This window comes from Suricata suricatta, chromosome 17 (genome assembly GCF_006229205.1).
Source record: "Suricata suricatta isolate VVHF042 chromosome 17, meerkat_22Aug2017_6uvM2_HiC, whole genome shotgun sequence".
Classification (NCBI taxonomy): Eukaryota; Metazoa; Chordata; class Mammalia; order Carnivora; family Herpestidae; genus Suricata; species Suricata suricatta.
In genome coordinates, this window is record NC_043716.1 from 17,824,535 (window position 1) to 17,845,170 (window position 20,636).

A 20,636-nucleotide genomic window follows, 5' to 3' on the forward strand; every position below is an offset into this window, starting at 1 on the left:
CCTGACACTGATTTTCACATGGAGCGGTAGCAAGCAATCAGACCTTCTCAGAGAACGCATCTTCCAAAAATGCGATTTTTACTTGATCACGTGCATTGGTTGGAGAGCAAATAATTTAATGTGAAGAATTAAGTAATGGTATCCTATCATTTTCAAATTATAAAGCAGACACGTTACAGAGCAAAAAAAAATTGCAACAGGTTTAAAGAGAAGATGCTTTTGTGCTACTTTTTGTGAAACAGGTGATTCTCAAGAAGTAACTTGGGCACATTTCCAACTGGCTTTCAAATTTATAACTTCCACCCTTCACAAAGCCAACTGTAAGAACTTTCAAATAATTTCTCAGTGCAAACAATCAAGTCTTTAAGAGCACATGTGGCTAAGAAAAGTTTTGCTCGGGGCGCCTGGGTGGCTCAGTCGGTTGAGTGTCGACTTCGGCTCAGGTCATGATCTCGCGGTTCGTGGGTTTGAGTCCCATGTTGGGCTCTGTGCTGACAGCTAGCTCAGAGCCTGGAGCCTGCTTCGGATTCTGTGTCTCCCCCTCTTTCTGACCCTCCCCTGCTCACGCTGTCTCTCTCTCTCAAAAAATAAATAAAACATTAACAAAAAAAAGGTTTTGCTCATTTGGGCTCCTTGAAAGGCCCATGTCTGTGGTTTTTCCTTTGGCTACTTTAATGGTAGACTATGAGCCTGTTGGTTCCCCTAAAAGATTGGGGTTTTCATTTGCTCAACAGTTATTTTCCCTGGTTCTAGAGATGAACTATGCTTTTATTATTACTGTTTAAATTGTATGTACGTATGTCTGCAATCCCCACCCCCAACACGGGGCTCTAACTCACGGCCCCGAGAACCCCGAGATCAAGAGTCGTCTGTTCCACCGACTGAGCCTGCCAGGCGCCCCAAGCACTTCTGCACTTGGAAGGAAAGCAGTACTCACTCCGGCAGAATGGGAACAAATGACGTAAAGCTGCCATGTCCAGGAGGCAGGAGCCCCGGTGCGGCGGCGGCACCCGCTACTCACCACCCCCCTGCCTTCATTTGCCGCGGTGCCGCACAGGTCTCACGGCGGAGACAGACAAGGGCGCTGAACCTCCCAAAGCGCTTAAGGAACGTTTGTGGGCGCGGTTTTGTACAAGTCTTTAATTAAAAAAAAAAAAAACCTCAAAAAATATATAATCAAGCATTTTACATAATGCATACATTCTTGGTAACTGCAGGTACGATAAATAACAGAAGGCAAAGGCGGATATACGTATTGCTTCTCTTTGGTAAATCACCAATAATATTACCCCTGCAGAAACATAGGATACATGTAAAAAAACAAATTAAAAAAAAAAAAAAGCAATGCTATGGTCTTAAAAATTGTCCCTTAGTACAAACAACAAGATATTTAGCAATAATACAGCAGATGGATTTTCCAATAGACTAAAACTCGTACTAATTCACACCACGGGTTGAAGCGGCCAGCTGCCTTGCAGAGTTAAGGCCGCAGCAACGGTTTCGGGGCGGGGGCAGGACAGGACACACACAGCCTCGAGTCATACCCCGGCTCCATCTTTTATTTAATAATGCCACATTCAAATCTACCTCTTGGATGCCGTTCCTATGGGAAACAAAATCCTTTCCCTAGGGGTTTTACTTGTAGGTCAGAGGTCTGACCCCCATCCCCACCCAAATTTCCTTTTCCTTATGAGGAAATTCAGCTTTCTTCAGCCAATATTTACCATCTACCTCAGTGGCCCACCCAAAAAAAATTCCTTCCACTTTTCAGCAGAGGCATATTGGATCTACCAAAGCAATATATACATGCTGGAACTAAATGTTAAAAAAGCAAAGGGTCCATTCAACACATAGCAGCTTATATCTAAATATATACATGTATGTATATGTTTTCACAGTTAAATTTTAGGAAAAAAATTTACATTTGATATGTTTGGAAATACTTCTACAGTCTATAAATAATATTTTCATATGCTCAAAAGATCAAAATGCACTATAAGAATGTATCAAATTAAATAAATCTTCTAAACCTTGAAAAACAGATACTTGAAGTCGGTCAAGCTTGAGGTTTGTGTCGCGTGCGCCCGGTCAGTCCTGAGCACCAGGAGGACAGAGCGCTCTAAACACGGTAGGAAAGAAACTCCAGCACTTTGGAAGGGATCGGCAGCTCCCGGACTTCCTGGGTGGGCATCACTCTCCTGATTGACATGCGACACAAATGTTGAAGGCTAGGGACTTGCCTTGGAGTGGCCCAAAAATACACACTTCCATCATGTGTCCTAAACAGGAACAAGAGGGATCATCAGCTCAGTCACACATGTACATGCATTTAAACATTCTGTAGCTCAAAAACTATGATCCAAGGCTGCGTATGAGAGTCACAAGCTACACATTAAAACCTAATTTAAAAATATTTTTAATGTTTTTATTTATTTTTGAGAGAGAGACAGAGTGTGAAGAGGGGAGGGGCAGAAAGAAAGGGGGACACGGACTCCAAAGCAGTCATGAAGCGTGAGATCATGACCTGAGCTGAAGCTGGACACTTAACCTGACTGAGCCCCTCAGGCGCCCTGAAGTTAAAACCTAATTAAGAAGACTTACCCAGTGATCTCCTCCATGACAAAGTAACAGTATCACAAAGAGCCCTTATGGAAGATTTAGTGACAATAAAATACTGACTGCTTTGACTAAAAGCTGCCTCAAATTAAATTACTTCTTAAAGAAAAGAGAAAAATCTATTTACCCAGCAGCTAAAACACTGCCATCAGTAGAAAAGGCACAGCAAAGACCATTGCTCAAAGGTGCAACTTGAACTGGATAATCTTCATCGATTCTCCAGAACCGCACCATTCTAGAAAGGAAAGAAATCATCCAGTAAGTAACAGGAAATTCAAACAGGAAATTCAAAGTCAAAGCAACTTCTATCATTCAGGTAAAAATGGCACTCTGTTCTGAGTCACAAAACACACACAACGCCCGCACATCACATCACTGCAGTGAGGCATTACTGTAACTTGCCACTTCAAATATTTTCTAGCCAATCCCAATTGGTGATTTGGACCAACTCACACTGAAGAGACTATAATGGCTGGCTACCTGTCCTTCCCGCATTCAGATCTAAAATGGCCACAACTGGACTCCTTCTCCTTACACTTAATTAATATTTGATCTGTTTGCCTCTCTTTTCAAGGCACTTTTTATTTTTTTAAATTATTTTTTCAAATGTCTATTTTTGAGAGAGACACAGAGTGTGAGCAGGGCAGGGGAAGAAAGAGGGGGAGACATAGAATCCCAACCAGGCTCCAGGCTCTGGGCTGTCAGCACAGAGCCCAACGTGGGGCTCAAACCCACAAACTGTGAGATCACGACCCGAGTTTCCAAGGTATTTTTAAAAAGCCTTTTCACGTAAGTAGAGCATGTCTACAAACAGCAGAGACTGGACATTCAAAATTTGAACAAACAGGAAAATCATGATTGCTGGCCAAACCCCCTCCCCCCAAAATTCTCCCTGTACATTTGCTAATGCTCTAGAAAGGTGATAACGAGTCATCTTCTGAACTGATGTGACCAAACTGCTTCCTGCTCTGTCCTTGCACACCGTCTAAGAAAAGCAAGAGAAAATGGAAAGGCCGGATCTCGTTTCTGCTTTGTACCAGCAAGCAGCACACCTCACTCGTGTGCCGTTTCGTCTGGTAATCTCAGTGCAGTGGACATAAATGACCGTTTTTACTATGTATTCCACTTTGAAAATGTCCCGCTTCAACATTTACAAGGTATTACTGGGAAAAAACCTCTGTGGGCTAAAAGCTCATTAAAATTCTCCCCAGTTCACTCACACTGGTCAACAAACAAGGTGCACGGGGAAGGCGTGCATTATCGTTAGTGCACCTGATACACTTGAGGCCAATATTCGTTTTCTAAAAAAATATTTTATCTACTTATTTTGAGAGAGAGAAAAAGAGAGAGAGAGAGAGAGAGAGAGAGAGAGAGAGAGAGAGAGAGAGAGCGAGAATCCCAAGCAGGCTCCATGCTGTCGTCACAGAGTCCTATGTGGGGCTCAATCTCACGAACTGAGAGATCACAATCTGAGTTCAGGCCAGTGCTCTTTAAGATGCACAATTATCTCCCAAAGTCTTGTCTAGAGAAAGAGACATTAAAACCCACACTGTGAGGGGTGCCTGGGTGGCTCAGTCGGTTAAGCGTCCAGCTTCGGCTCAGGTCATGATCTCACGGTTCGTTGGTTCAAGCCCCAGGTCAGGCTCTGTGCTGACAGCTCAGAGCCTGGAGCCTGCTTAGGATTCTATGTCTCCCTCTCTCTCTGACCCTCCCCTGATCGTACTGTCTCTGTCTCTCAAAAAAAAAAAATAAAAATAAATAAATAAATAAAACATTAAAACTCACACTGTGGAAAGGCCTCTTTTTTTTAAGCCTTGAACATGTTTTCATTAAGTAGAAAGATGAAGGGAAATCTTTAACAGACAATAGGCCAAACTGTAATTCACACACTTACTTGTCATCAGCAAGGCTCGCAACGTGCAGTCCGTCATGACTAAAAGACACAGATCGTACCCATCGGTCATTTGCTCCTCCAGCAAATATCGGAGTAGGCGGGGGAAACAGGTGCCTGAGGTCAAATACAGGGATTCGGTGGAAATGAGAGTCACTTCAAGAAGCAAAACTACCCAGGTGTAAAGCACACCTGTCTCTCAATATCTGAAGTGGCCTCAACGGACACAAGGGATGAGCTTGAGGAGAGCTGATAGATACCAACTAGTTAAATGAAAGGAACCTTAATAGAATTCCTAATCTCCTTTTTACAACGTGCTTTAAATCACTAAGATTAACTGCAACTTCAGTTTCCACTAAAATTTTCCCTGACACGGAACTCTAATCACCACTTCTATAGATCACACACTGTTGCATGACGATAACACGACCTGTAGCAAGAAGGCCAAATTTAGTTTCAGAATGTACATCTAAAGCTTTGCATTTTTCAAGGCTGTAAATAATACTGCAACTTAAAAATTACAACAGAATGCAGTTTTAGGTTCAACATGTTAGTGATTCCAATCATTCACAGACTTCTTAAAGGCTCTATGACAGAGCGGAGGAACGCCATGCTGTACCCACCCAAATTCCATCAGAATGTCTCCAGTGTGCGGATCCCAGATATAGACTCGAGTGTCATAAGATGCAGTAGCCAGCAATGCTCCATCAGGAGAAAAGTCACAAGCTACGACATCGTGGTGATGTCCTTCCAGTTTCCGTATCATGGTATATTTATCCATATTCCAAAGGAAAACCTGCAATAAAAAGGCAAATGTTATAGCTTCATTCAGACACACAGAGGACAAAATAGCACAACTTAAACTAAAACTGCTATGCTTAATTAACATTAAACATTATAAATTACGAATAATGAAAAGAATATGCTCAGTGTCATAGATTAAAATGCCTTTAAGTTAATTAAAGTAGACATGCAAATTCTATTTCAAATGTTTCTGTTAAATGTTAATTTAACAATAAGCCTACACATAAAAAAGGCAATGCAATTTAACCGCAAAGTTATACTGAAATCCATTTATTCCAAAAACTAATTAACTAAAATATACAGAAATAAATAGGTTAAGTACTACAAACCCCCTTCTTTATTTTTTCCAGAAACTACCAAATTTTTAAAAAATATACAGACAGAAAATATAATGTTAACAAATTGTTACTCCATTGGCATCTCCCTTTGAGATAATCACTTGTTTACAATAGGCTTGGGTCACCAACGTGAGCCTAGGAAGAGAAACAGATACTGCAAGCAAAGAGAATTTTCACAGCCAAATGAAATTTCTTTGGCAAACAACAAGGATGTTAAACCACATTACGAAATGAGAAAACTAATTAATGAATATATTACGATTAACAACATGTCTGTGAATCAAGATTTGCCAATCTTATTTTTCCCATCCCGACCACAAGCATTAGTCATTTAAAGAATAAAATGTTTAAGTTACTTTAGTAAAGTTTACATATACTTTTCGATTCTATAAGACCAGTACTTAAACTGTGCAGAATGCTCTGAATAGGATTCGGATGTTTACCTCAGTCTACGTATAGGAAATGCGAGCTTGGAGGTTTAGAATGATCCTAATAAGACAACCTCTCCTCTTGGAGTAAAGCAATCCATTTTGCTACTTTGTTTTCTGCACAGACACAATAGATTACTTCCCAAGAAAAAGAGGTACAAATTTTCGGTTGGATCAAAGACTTAAGGTATCTCTAACATCGCAAAGATTTCCAAAAAAATAGCACAGAGAAACTATTGGAAAGCCCATGACATTACATTAAATTGGTTTCACGTGTCAGACTCCCAATTCCTTGAGACTGGAAGATCGATTTACTTGGAGGAGTCAGTGGGTTTCACTGCAGGGGGGGGATTACTTTAAAAAAGAAAAAAAGAAAGAGAGAGAAGCAGAAAGTGGACATCGACCAGCACCTGTGTACGTACAGTACACCTTGCAGCCGAATGCAAGGTTACTTCATCCTATGGTAAAGGTCGCCCCCAGCCCGGTAGCCAGAGATGCCACTCTTTCTGCCCAGCTAACACCATTGTGCGCCTGTGTGCGAGTGGTGCCAGCATAACCTCAATCACACCAATATTGCTGCCACCACCTGTGACAGGGAAAGCAAGAAGCATATGGAAAACACACAGCCTAAAATAGCAATGTCAATATCTAGCTTTGCTCTTCTTATGATTTTTAAAGAACCGAATGCTTTTTTTCTAAACTTCTGACATTTGCAACTATCATTTTAACATACTTCTTGGCTAAATAAAATGCATTTATAACCAGCCTCCCACCCACCCACCCCCATTAATTCAGCATATTGTGAACATCACATGTTTTTGGACTCCCAACAATTTTCGTAAACCTCTGAAGCTAATTATGAGCTAGTGAATTATATTAAGTCATCACTGGTAGACAATTAAAAGAGAGCTCATCAGCAAACATAACCCTCTCGAGTCCCTTTATACTTAATCTGTCTACAGGCAGGCTATGCAAGACAGACCACGTTAATTCATCTCTAATTCACTCTAGACATATACGAGTGCTATTTTTATTATTAGATCTTTAAGTTACTTTTTTCAGTTAAATGTCCAGGACCAGCTGGGACTCAAAACTTTTTAAACAGCAAACTGGACAAAAAAAAATAAAACAACAGAGAAGAAAATAATTAGCGGGAATGTCTTAACATTTGGACTAGATCTCTTCTATAGCACATAAACTTCCCTAGATCTTAGAAACAAGTAAATTTGACATACCCCTTACTTTAAGAATATTATCTCTAACTAAAAGCAATTCAATATCTCACTCCACAATCAATAACTATTTCCCTCATGCAAATTCTCCCCCATCATGAAATAAAACATTTAAGATATTCATGACACCGAGCAGACCTAATAGGTTACTTAGATTTAAAGTGATTATGCACACATTATAATCCAATTCACAAGGAATGTCCAAGAACTCTGATACGTACTGCTTTACTGGCTCCCACTGAACACAGCAGAGATGAGTCAGGAGAGAATGCACAGCTATACACCCAGTTCTGATGACCCCTCAATACTTTCATCATGTTTCCTGAAGAAAAAGAAATACCCGGGTTACTAGTGTTAACCCTGGAATTCACTTCCAACGAGTAACATTTCAAAAACAGCAGAATCGTAGAATCACAAACTTCTGCAGCGGCAGCCGAGTACCAGATACTTGTCTTCGCAAAGTTCTCCTAAAAAACAACGTGCCCACTGTAGCCGTCTGCTATAGCAGCAGACGGAACCACAGCAGACATGGCATGGTCCACAAGCCCAAGAGAGTCCCCATCCAACCCTTTGGGGAAAAGTCTGCTGACCCTTCATCTACAGAAGACAGAATTCTGTTAGTCTAAGCCCCTTATTCTACAATTGAAGAAACTGCAAAACTTCAAGGCTGAGACACCTTCAAAACACCTTTCATCCGTCTTCCTTTTTGATGATCTACATTCCACTCTGGGAACTATGCCTAAAGCACACAATTATGTCTACGTATATTGTGTCTCTTACAATTACTCACTGGATGCCTACTGTATGTCAGGCACTGAGACCAAGTCCCTACTCTCTTGAGCTCACACTTAAGTTTACCGAGTCTACATTCTTAAGACATATGCACCCTGAAAATGTGTTGAGAAAGCAAGCAGTATTTAATATGCAAAAGAAAATAAGAATTGAATTACTGTTCTAACTATTGAGAAATCTCTTCCTCTCTCAACAGCTGAGCAGTCAGCGAACGGGGAGTTGCAGAGGAGGTCCGTCAGGGTTTGGTAACGTTCACATATTATTTTATCAGGCAACGGTCATTACCCATCAGCCTGAACAGGTCTCCACACCTGAGGGGTTTGTTTCCTACCACATTTAAGTTGTGACACCTCTGAGCAAGGCCTTGACCTCCAACTTGAGGTTGCTGGAGGAGTGAAACATCCTATTTAAGTGTAAGGTTGTTGGCCGAAACTGTGAACTCTTTCATTAGCAGCCACGAAGGGGGCAGCGATGGTCATCTCCGGTCCTCTCAGGTAAGGTGGAGTCTCCCACCCTGTAAGCTCTCCAACTAGCAAGTTTCAGCAAAACCGGACTACTTAACACTACACACCTTTTATATGTTGGAGAGTTAGTCTTTTATTTTTGAGGATTTGCTACTTAACCTATCCAACTCATTATTATGCTTAATAGCATTTAGGTGTTACAGATTCCAGTAGGTAAATCATATTTTGATCTATATTTGACATGATTACTAAATTATGTGTTAGTAACTTTGAAATTTTGGCAAAGTAAATGAAAGAAGTTCATAACCTTCCCTAAGATGAAAGAAATACACCAGCACAGACCAGTTCACACAAAACCCTAAAACTGACCCAGATTTTGTCCTCAAATAATTGATAGATCTGTGTGGTTAGTTTGTGAATAACATCCTATTGTTCAGAGTAACTGCTGGCTCCTATTCTGGATCATACGGTTTTGTCGATCTATGCAGAGGACCAAATGAATAGAGAAAAGGAAACTTTGATCATGGGCCACTTTGAAAGTCAAATACCCTAGATGAGCAACGTCCCCTGACCACCTCTCAAGAAACTCATTATGTCTCACAGCCTGGAAAAAAGACATACCATCATCTTTCAGGTCCCACACTCTCAGAGTTTTGTCTCTTGAGGCTGATACTAGGATCAGGCTCCCATCTGGAGCAAAAGTTAAATCTCTGACCACTTCAGTATGATCTACCAGGTTAAGGAGGAGCTTTCCTAAATGCAATGGAAGAGAGGGAAAAGACAATGTTAGTAATTTTTATCAGCTTCTATATTTTTTTAAATAGGGTTTTTCACCATTAAAAAAATCTAAAGTAGAAATACTCGGCATGTCCTTAGTTTACCAAGTGTGAGGTGACTTAGTGCTGTTCCTATCACCTTTAAAGAGTCTCTAAATTGCTGGAAAATGGATTATTTCCAGAATAGCAAAACCTAAATTTTTTAGAGAAGTTTAAAGGGGATTCCTGAATTTACTATTTACTGTCAAGAATTCCTGATATGTAAACAAGTTAATTTACCTAATTATCATTTTTTAATCTTGGTATAGTCTGATTTTATTTTATTTTTTTTAATTTTTTTTAATGTTTTATTTATTTTTGATACATTGAGAGACACAGCATGAGAGGGAGAGGGGCAGAGAGAGAAGGAGACACAGAACCAGAAGCAGGCTCCAGGCTCTGAGCTAGCTGTCTGCACAGAGCCCGACGCGGGGCTCAAACCCACGAACGTGAGATCCGACCTGAGCCGAAGCTGGAGGCTCAACCGACTGAGCCACCCAGGCGCCCCTGATTTTAAACATAAAAATCAAAATTTCCCATTACTTTTCCTTGGCTTTGGAATACTAACAAAATGTCAAACTCCCCAAAAGAAAACATTATCTGGCAACAATCTAAATTTTCAAAAATAATCAGGGAAAAAATGTACTCGATTCACCTAACTTTGTAAGAGATTTGTTTTCCATAAAAATCTATGTGCTTTCCTTAAGTTTTTTTCTAAGAATCCAATCAAATGTACTGACTCATTGTCCTCACTCATATGGTATCACTTGCCGTGCTCTACTCTACTGTACTATTTTACTGCTATTTAGAAAAAGAATCCTTCCAATTTTTGAGTACATACTATTGATCAGAAACTGTTTTAGTCAGTGAACAATAGATTCACTTTTAATTACCCAAAGAATTTAACTTCTCAACCTATCCAGTTAAACTTTAGATAAAATGTCACTAAAACCCTCCAAAGATTAGATAAATGATTGTTGAAGACCAGATCTGCCTTGAAAGCCTCCAAGCGATCCGCTGAAAAAGTAGAAAACACCCTGCTATTTGAGTCATAAACGAAATGACTCGTTTATAAGTGATAACTAAATAAATGTTCCTTAGACATGCCCTTTTCTGCTATAATTATTCTCTGAAGAATGATCAAGCAGTGAGAACTCTTTTCTTAAATTAAAACCATGAGCTAAAGATGATATTCAGGCCAATTATAAAGACACATTCATAGGGGTGCCTGGGTGGCTCAGTCAGTTGAGCGTCCGCCTTCGGCTCAGTTATGATCTCACGGTTTGTGGGTTCATGCCCTGCGTCGGGCTCTGTGCTGACAGCTAGCTCAGAGCCTGGAGCCTGCTTCAGATTCTGTGCCTCCCTCTCTCTCTCTGACCCTCCCCTGCTTGCGCTGTCTCTCTCAAAATAAATTTAAAAAGTTTTTTAAAAATTAAAAAAAAAAATAAAGACACATTCATAGCATCAATACTTGCTGTTCAGGAAGTTAAAATCCTCAAATCACATCTTCTAGTGCCCATGAGAGATGCCCCACATCCTAACACAGTCAGGTGTGCTTTTTACCTGTATATACATCCCATATTTTGATACGTCCATTGTTTAACCCTGTGGCCAGAAGGAGCTGATCTTGTCCAAATCTGAATCGATGCCATTCTATGTTGACACAACGACTCTGTTTTTCCGGAACTGAAGATCCAAAAGCAAGACTCCAGACTATGTCACCGCAGTCTATGATATGTTCACAAGGCTTATTTTTCTGACCACCATCACTGTTTTGTCTGGACAATCTCAAACTGCTTGCATTGGTGATATTCTTGGGGCCATGCAAGAGACTGAGGGGAACAAAGGTCAGATTGAAATCTAGTCATTATTCACTCTGAACTTACACAGACACATTAAATAATGATAAATGTCTGTTAAAAAAACTTCAACATAATTTGTCACAGTGACGCTGAAAAACAAGGGACATGGGAATTTAAAAAATTTAAATTTAAAATTTAAAAAACATGGGAAGGGGAAAAGTTGCTATTAGCCAGGAGGGCATGTTACCAAATGAAATCAGATCAAAAGAACTTCTCAGTTGCTAAGAAAGACTAAATTCAACAATAATCAATTTATAATTTATTTGTTTCAAAAATTTTCCTGAAAACCACTCCATCAGTTAGGACTCCTTTAGCTAACATAAAATGAATATGAACAAGCAAAAAAACAAAACAAAAACCTGGCATTATAAAGCTGACACCAGAAAATTATCTTATAAATAACCCATAATAATCAGTAGTTAGTTTCCTATACTTCCTAGACCTAAAGTAACACGTAACTAGGACACTAACGAATATAACCAGGAAGGTCAACTAGACATGAAAAGCAGGGCAAGATTAAATTTAGTATAGGATACGTTTTAGAAAAACTTTCAACAAAAATATTCAAGCTCAAATAAATCCAAGTCGAGGAATTTTAAGTACACAAAAGTAATTACATGATCAACATACCACTGTTATCTAATAAGATGTTGTGAAATCCAGAAAGTGTCACATAGTAAAGGTCACCTGTCCTAGCACAAGGCAATACATACACCCTGGAGGAGCCATGATTCTGCTTTTCAGTACAGACATATTCTACACTGTGTAAGGCCAGATAAGTCTTCCCACACACTCTCCAATAAATACACTCAGCTTATGATTTAAAACACATTTACAAGAGTCTACCAAGGGAAAACTTAAATATCAGTATCTTTTCATTACGCCACGCATAGAAAATAGTAAATCCCACCGAAGAGATACAAAATACAAAAGAAGGAAAGAGTCTTACAAGTTCTTAAGGCACTGGGACCACGGAACAAGCTTTACTGTACGACGTCCTTGTGACCAAGCGAAGTACGAACCATCTGGGGCAAAAGCAACAGTCCAATTTTCACGACCACATTTCTTGTCAAAAGGAGCTGCTGGAGCTAAGAGTTCACCTATAGTACGTGATCTCACTGAAAGAAACAAAAACAGATATAGAATGTCACATACAATCAACAATCGAGGCTGCCTCTGTATTAATTTGAGACTCTCAACTCCATTGAGTTTCTAGACAAAGTATAAGGAGTTACGCTTTCTACCATCTGAAGGGAGATTCTTGGTGTGAAGACCCTTTCATGATGATAACTATCTCCAACTTTTGATAAAATGATTTTCCAACATTTCCCCACCCAAAAGTTTCAGAAAACTTCAGTATAAAAACTGGTTAAGTGATAATCAGTAATATAGCAGTCCTGACTTTTGCATTGCGTTAGGTTTTCAGCAAATTGCTAACATTTAAAATGCAACAGACTACGGGTGCTTGGGTGGCTCAGTAAGTTGAGCATCTGACTCTTGACCCACTCAGGTCACAATCCCAGGGTCATGGGATTGAGCCCCATATCGAGCTCTGCACTGAGCATGGAGCCTGCTTAGGATTCTGTCTTTGTCTCCCTCTGTCCCTCTCCCTTGCTATTGAGCATGCTCTTGCTCTAAAATAAAATATATATATATAAAGTTTAGTACAACCTCCCAACCAATGCTTTAAAATGTATTACATGTGTGGGGTACCGTGAGTGGCTCAGTCATTTGGACATCCAACTTCAGCTCAGGTCATGATCTCAGTTCGTGGGTTCGAGCCCCATGTCAGGTCTATGCTGACAACTGAGAACCTGGAGCCTGCTTTGGATTCTGTGCCTCCCCTCTCTCCTCTCTCTTTCCCTCCCCAATTTGTGCTCACTCTCTCTCAAAAATAAAAAATAAATAAAATGCATTACGTTTGTGATTCTCAAATAGTGGGCTCTCAAGTACATTACTAACAGGCCACAAACTGACCCCAAATTGGAAGTAATTCTTTTGGTTTTCAAGGACAAAGAATGAATAATTTCATATATTTCAAGTTTAGTTAAGAGTATTTAAATTTAGTGTTCATAGCAAAAACTGGCATTTTACCAGAGTACCCAGAGAATTTTTGTTCTGCATTTAACAAGAAGCCTGATGAGCAAGCTCTTCCTCTTCGTGTGTGCACGCAAACTTGGCCAGGAAAAGAATCTTTAGCAGTGTTATCACCAATGCTCTCTTGGATTGGTCTTGATTTCAAATTTTGCTACTCTTCCTTTTTAGGTATAAATGATCAATTTTGTTTCCCTATTTTGTGATCAGTTGTCTGGTCAACTCTTAGAGTGTATTTTTATGTTCTGGGCTTAAACATGCCAGCAACTAAACTACACGTATGCTATGTACTGCAGATCAGATAAGAACCACTGATAATAGGGCGCCTCGGCGGTTCAGTACATTGAGTGTCCAACTCTTGATTTCAGGTCAAGTCATGATCCCAGTTAGAGGGATGGAGGCACAGAGCTTGGGATTCTCTCTCTCCCTCTCAAAATATATACACTTAAAAAACAAACAAACAAACAAACAAACCCACTTCTATTTATTGCCAGAGCAGACACGTAAGCCCCCCAAATGTATTCATTCAGGTGACACTTCCCATCTCAATGTGTGCTCTGTCAACAGCCAGGGAAGCACACCTGGCATGTGACAGGGGATCAGTAAATATTTACTGAATGAATAGGAAAGCATATGTATGAGTTCCCATTCTTAATGATTTCATTATTTCCCTGCCTGAGTCTTTGATATATTAGTGCACAAACTATGGTTTAAAAAGTAGGGGCGCTTAGATGACTCAGTCGGTTAAACATCTGACTTTGGCTCAGGTCATGATCATGTGGTTTGTGAGTCTGAGCCCTGCGGCGGGCTCTGTGCTGACAGCTCAGAGCCTGGAGCCTGCTTCCGATTCTGTGTCTCCCTGATTCTCTGCCCCCTCCTATGCTCATGCTGTCTCTCTGCCTCTCAATAATAAATAAATAAATGTTAAAAAAATATATAAATAGTAAAACAAAACTGAGACCTATTTTTCTATGATATTCATGAATAAAAAGGCTTATTCTATTTTTGTACAGCTGACATTGCCAAAATTTTTCCTTTTAAGAACTCAAAAATCTTCCTCCTTGCCACTCGGTCCACTAGTCCTGATTGTGACCTAAGAGAAGCCGCTTAATCCTGCTCTCACATGATAGTCATGTATCACAGACAGCCATGACATCAGCAAGAACAGCTTTTCACCAGGCTAACCTTTCGATCATTCTATAGATTACATGGTGTCAAGTCCATTCCCCACCTTCACTTTCATCATTTTTCTGGATAAACTGCAGTTAGTTGCGGTCCTCATAAAAGTGGCACCCAGAATGAAACACAACACTTCCAGTGTAGTGTAATCCAACCAGCAGAGCCCCCGCCTGCCCCTGCCCCAAGTGTATCAATACAGCATAAGGTGACATTAATTTCACCACAGTTACATGAACTGTACAAAAGCCACAAACCAGTGACCCTCATATGCCTGTACAATGACTTCTTTTCTTTCTTTCCCTGAAATGTACACGTGAGTTTGGAAAGGGCTTGCTGCTCCTGGTGTGCGGTTTCTGTCACTTCCCCAAGCCCAGTCACCCGCTGTCATCTCCCTCATCTCCCACAGCTGTGCGCGTGCCTGACCCTTCAATTTGCAACCACTGCCTAATCTTTTTTTTATAGCTTAGGTTTCTGTTTAATCATACCTGTCTTTTTTTTAAAATCCATAAATTTTAGGGGTGGGGAGTTCACAAATAAGGGAAGAAAGTTTTAGTTTTTTTATTTTAAAAAATACTTTTAAATTTATTTTTGAGAGACAGAGTGTGAGTGGGGGAGGGGCAGAGAGGGAGACACAGAATGTGAAGCAGGCTTCATGGTCTGAGCAGTCAGCACAGAGCCTGATGCAGGGCCAGAACACAGGAATTGCGAGACCATGACCTGAGCTGAAGCGAGACGCTCAACTGACTCAGCCACCCAGGTTCCCTGAGAAGGAAGTTTTAAAATTCAACTGGGGAAAAAATATTCAACCAAAACTTCCAAACATTATCTTAAAGAGAAAGTCTCTGGCTAAACTCGATGATGAGTATCTCAGGTAACTCAAAAAAAATAGAGGACTGGCCCTTGCATTCAACTTCAAAAACATCTGGTTAATTAAACTGTAACTCATCACTCCTTTGGCAAGCATGAGCAAGACTAACTTGCCCACAAAAGGCTCATTTCTTTTTGTCTATATTTTAAGATCACTCTATTTCTTTTACCTTGCTGACAATCACAAAACTCATCTTTTATAAAGGGTGGAAGTTAACAACTAAAATACTGGTTCAAATAAAGAAGATCAGGAAATAAGCAGCTTATTCTTAAAAAAAAATTTTTTTTCCTGTAATTTATGTTTCAGTGACAGCACAAGCAGGGGAGGGTCAGGGTCAGAGTGAGAGAGAGAGAGAGAGAGAGAGAGAGAGAATCTGAAACAGGCTCCAGGCTCTGAGCTGTCAGCACAGAGCCCAACGCGGGGCTCAAACCCAGGAACCGTGAGATCATGACCTGAGCCGAAGCCAGACATTTAACCGACTGAGCCACCCAGGTGACCCTAAGCTAACTTATTCTTAAATATTCTGAAATTCAAGAAATGGGGTTACTATTTTATTAAGTTTATTTATTTATTTAGAGAGAGACAGAGCTTGCGAGCGCATGCATGTGCACAACAGCAAGAGAGAAGCGGGGAGAGGGAGAAGTTCTGAGCAGGCGCTGCAGTGTCTGGAGATGCCTGATGCAGGGGTTCGGTCCCACCAATCCTGAGATCATGACCTGAGCCAAAATCAAGAGTCAGATGCTCCCCTGACTGAGCCAACCAGGTGCCCCAAGGTCACTATTTTAAAACTGCCGAATAAATAGATGCAATAATGTCACAAGTAGATGAATAATTACCTTGGTGTTTCCTTGCTTGTTAACAGGCATATGAAATGATCCTTGCATCAAATGATTCAAGGGCTCATTTAAATACTTACTGGTACAATATCATCAAGTAGCCCAAGGTTATAATAAAGTGCTTTAAAAAATGTTTTTAAGCCAAACCTTTATAATTTGCAACTGTTGAATGGTAGTACCCTAAGAAATATAGGCTTTAATGACTCTGCATAAGGGAAAAGCTTCCTGGCGCAGTAATCGGCCATAGAACGCAACACTACATTATCTGTGTGGTGGTGGTACTGAGTCATGGCTGAACCAAACGAACCAGATTTAGCTCCTTCTTCATTCCTCCTGCAATTTCAAAACCAGAAAGGGAGGGTCTGTGGCAGTGCCTAGAGAAAAAGGAGAGACGCTCCAGGCACTAATTCCTGGTCACATCGGGACTTTTTAAATCACTCCAGGAATCTTGCCTCTCCTCTCTCAGTACTTGAGAAACCAAAGAGCTAGAATTAATACCCAAGAAAAAAGGGGAAATTTCAAGTCCTTACTGATGGAAACAAAGTTACATAGAGATAGGAGGGTTTAACTCGGTATCGAAAAGGTCTTTCAAAAGAAAGAAACAAAGAAACAAAAACTGGGTTCTTAAAAAAAAGCTTAAGAAAAGGCCAAAGTTCTTTGATATTTGGCACTTAGCTAGTAACATTGATATCCAGGAAATAACACTGAGCCCTAACTAAATATGCAAAGATTTTAAGTGGAAAGGCTGCTTACTGGATGGTTCTATCTTACCTGCCCAGAAACTCAATCCACCCCTCTTAGAAGAGAGGACTAGAAAGTTTGCAATACAGTTGATCAAGATGAAGTAAAACACAGATATATGAAAGATAAATCTGTGATATTAGTGGGGGGGAGGGGGAAGTCCACTGAATGGACTAAGAATAAGAACTTCTGAGCTTTGTGTTCCACTTCAGGACCTGTTTAACACTTAAAATAAAAATGGGACAAGAATTTTGTTTCCTCTGTAAACCTAAAATAGTTATTAAAACCAGGGTTAAAGTCCCCTCCTAACCCGCCATTCAACCTTATCCCTAAGAGAACAAAAGTCCAGATTCTAAGATCGCTGTCTCTAGATAGAAAAGCTCAACCCACACACAGGACAGAGGGTCTTTTGGCTACTTGGGCTTCTCCCTTTCTCAAGAAATGCCTCCTCCATCCATTTAAAGGCATACATACATTTAGCGGAAGGACGGAGAAAGGGAAAGGCTCTCTGCTCAGTAGCCACCTCCAATTTTCATGTACTATTTATTTTTTAATCATTTATTTACTTATTTTTAAAGTAATCTCTACACCCAAGATGGGGGCTCCAACTCATGACCCCGAGATCAAGTCACAAGCTCCACCCACTGAGCCGGCCAGGCGTCCCACCAATTTTCACTTCATTAACACTGTAAGTTCAGTGTTGGGGCGGGGGGAGCGCAGATACACACACACACACACACACACACACACACACACACACACACACACACACACACACACACACACACACACACACACACACACACACACACACTTTTTTAAATGAAAACTGTACATATTTAAGGAGCGCAGCATGACTAGGTCAGTTCAATGCTCACTGGGCGTATCAACCAACGCAAGCACCCACCTCCGGGTTCGCCGCGGCAGTTGCTTCCCGGAAGAGGTGCTCCGCACCGAGCCACGGCGCAGCCCCCGGATCCAGCGCCCCGACCTCACATGGTCTGGACACCAGCCCCGAGACGGCCTTTGCGGAGTCCGCGCTTCCACCCACAGCTTTCCTCCGGTCACTCCACCCCACCACTCGGCTCCTCCCTGCCCTCGGTGTGGGGCAGACCACGGAGTCGCCTGCCCTGACCCCGCCGCCTTTCTTACCGCCAGGCCATTTTTACAACTGCTGCTTTTTTCCAGGATGCTTTCGCCTTTAAGGGCGGTCGATGTCACGAGGACCCCTCCCCTCAGAACACACAAGTTTACTTTTCCCGTGGTAAAATTTCGAGGCTTGCCCAGTCCTCGCCTGTCCTCTCCCCTCGACGCCCCAGTCGTCCTGCCCGCAGAATCCCAAGGTGATGGCAGCGCAGGGACCTCCGGAGAGGAAAGTGGGTCCCCGGGGGGGGGGGCGGTTCGCCCCCGCCACACGATCACTTAGGGCCCTCGGCGCCCGGGTTCCCCTGGACCCTATGTTCCGCCCACTGCCTCTCGCCGAGCCAACGTTCCCCCCGATTGCCCCTCGGCGACACACACCCGCGGGGCGCTTCCTTCCTCTACGCTCCAGGGCTTGGCCCCGGCTCACTCGTCCTCCCTGAGACTCCGAGACGTTTCCTCCTCTAGGGACTCCCTGCCTCTCCGCAGCGCCGGCGCGCTCACCAGCACCGCTCACCCCAGTCCCATTCCTCACCGATCTCTTTCTCGTTGACCCTCGCGGGAAAGCTGGCCATCTATGGGGCACCGTCTGATTCCGGGGGCGCGATGCGGCCGCAACGATAGAGAAGCGATCGGCGAACGCTAAGGGGCGTGACGCGGGCTCGGTCCCTCCCGGACCCGGGGGACAGCGGGGAGGGGCGGGGGCGGTGGCAGCAGCCTCTGCCGACTGCCCCGGGAGAGCTCCGAAAGGCCTCGGACCAAACTACAGAGTCAAACACAGACAATAGACGCCGTTCCCTGCCTCGAGCCTACGGTCCGTGACGCTCCGTCCGACGCCGCCGCCTGCAAACCAGACACTGGAGACAAAATGGCGGGCGGCGCGGGAGATAGCAGGAGGCGCGGGCGGGGCTCGTGGCGTCACTCCCTAGGCCCCGCCCCCCGACGCTCGGGACGTGACGGCCGGGCTCGGTGCCCCGCCCTCCCCGCCCTCTTTCTGAGAGTAACTACCCGCTAGGACTGGAAGAGCTGAGAGGCCGAGGCGAATTGCTGGGTAGGAACTGGGCGCCCGGCTGTGTCTGGTCCCATCCCCACCCCCAGCCCCAGGGCCGTAGCATTGTCTGCATTTCTAAGTTGAAGCACCTTGGAAAAGGCAAACGGAGAATTGTATGCTACCCGTTAGCCCATCGCTTAAAGATAGCATGGAATTGGGACGCCTGTCTGGCTCAGAGCATGGGACGCGATCTCAGGGCCGTGAGTTTAAGCCACACGTCGGGTGTGGACCCTACTTAAAGATGGGGGGGGAGGGGAAAGTAGCCGAACCGAAAAGAACAAAAAAAGACGTTTAAGATTTTAATCCACTTCCGCCACCTGCCCAGCCCCCAGGTGCCTGATTGGGGGGAAAAATACATGAGAATGGACGTCGTCGCTGCGCCCCAGCCTTGCGGGGGTGGTCGTCCTGACGCGAGCAACGGGTTTGCCAGGGCCGAGGTGACCTGGCTTGCGGGCGGCCCACCCCGCCCTGGGGCCTCCCTGCGCTGCCTTTGTGCCCGCGGGTCAGGCACCGTGGAGGCTTCGCGAGGCGGATGGTCGGCGTTGTCCCGGCCTCCGCGGAGGCGGACCCCGCCCAGACATCTCACACCGAGATCTGGCTCTCTGGGAGGCTGCCGGCTAGTCACACAGCAGGGCTGATGGAAGTGTCTGTCTGCCAGAGCCACATAGGTTCCTGATCGCAGATGACATACTCGCATTTTAATGGGCCCCTCTCTGGACTTTCAACCATGTGCCAGTGGTGGACATCTAAGCCTGGGAATTTCAAATATGTGGCAGATACTAATGGGAGAGAGAAGTTGCCTTAGTCAAACTCTTTTGAGAGATGCCACATGACAACAGAGAGCATGACTACTTTTTCTATGTATGACAGTTCTTGCAGTAGTGAAATAGCAGTTGAATAGCAGGTAAAAAAAAAAAACCCTCTCTTTTCTTTTTGGTTAACCTGTTTATGGGCAGCTTACTCTTCGCGGGCCACAGGGGCTAGTTGTTGAGTATACATTTATTTTTTAACAAAACTTTTTATGTCTTTATTTTATTTTGAGAGAGAGAGAGACAGAGGGAGCAGGGGAGGAGCAGAGAGGGTGACACAGAATCTGAAACAGGCTTCAGGCTCCAGCCTGACGCCGGGCTTGAACCCATGGACTGTGAGATGGTGACCTGAGCCAGAGTCAGACGCTTAACTTCTTGAGCCACCCAAGCATCCCTGGTTGTTGAGGATTTAGTGTAGAACAAAAGAAAAATACTATTTAAATTTTTTTAATGTTTATTTTGGGGAGAGAGACGGAGTGCAAGTGGGGGAAGGGCAGAGAGAGAGGGAGCCAGAATCCAAAGCAGGTTCCAGGTTCTGGACACTTAACCGACAGAGGCACCCAGGCGCCCCCATAAACATTTTTTTAAATGTGCATATTTAGGCCGTTACCATAAGGCTCAACATGTCAAAACTGAACACACCACCTTCTCTCTCAAAGTTGCTCCCTCTTTTATG

The 20,636-nt window shown here is 42.9% G+C and overlaps 1 protein-coding gene across 2 annotated transcripts; it reads right to left on the minus strand.

Annotated features, from left to right (window-relative positions):
• Positions 1–1,538: 1,538 nt before the first annotated feature.
• On the minus strand, positions 1,539–18,967 carry WSB1 (WD repeat and SOCS box containing 1). 2 transcript variants are annotated; one of them, XM_029927656.1, is made up of 9 exons: positions 18,636–18,967; positions 12,192–12,360; positions 10,944–11,212; positions 9,187–9,318; positions 7,531–7,631; positions 5,131–5,303; positions 4,511–4,624; positions 2,744–2,851; positions 1,539–2,279 (listed from the first exon to the last, which is right to left on the minus strand). In XM_029927656.1, exons 1-9 carry the CDS (start codon positions 18,673–18,675, stop codon positions 2,120–2,122), a joined length of 1,266 nt encoding a protein of 421 aa, XP_029783516.1. In that variant the 5' UTR covers positions 18,676–18,967; the 3' UTR covers positions 1,539–2,119. The 2 variants fall into 2 exon arrangements, with proteins under 2 accessions (XP_029783516.1, XP_029783517.1); XM_029927657.1 differs by lacking the exon at positions 18,636–18,967 and adding an exon at positions 17,868–17,930.
• Positions 18,968–20,636: the final 1,669 nt, after the last annotated feature.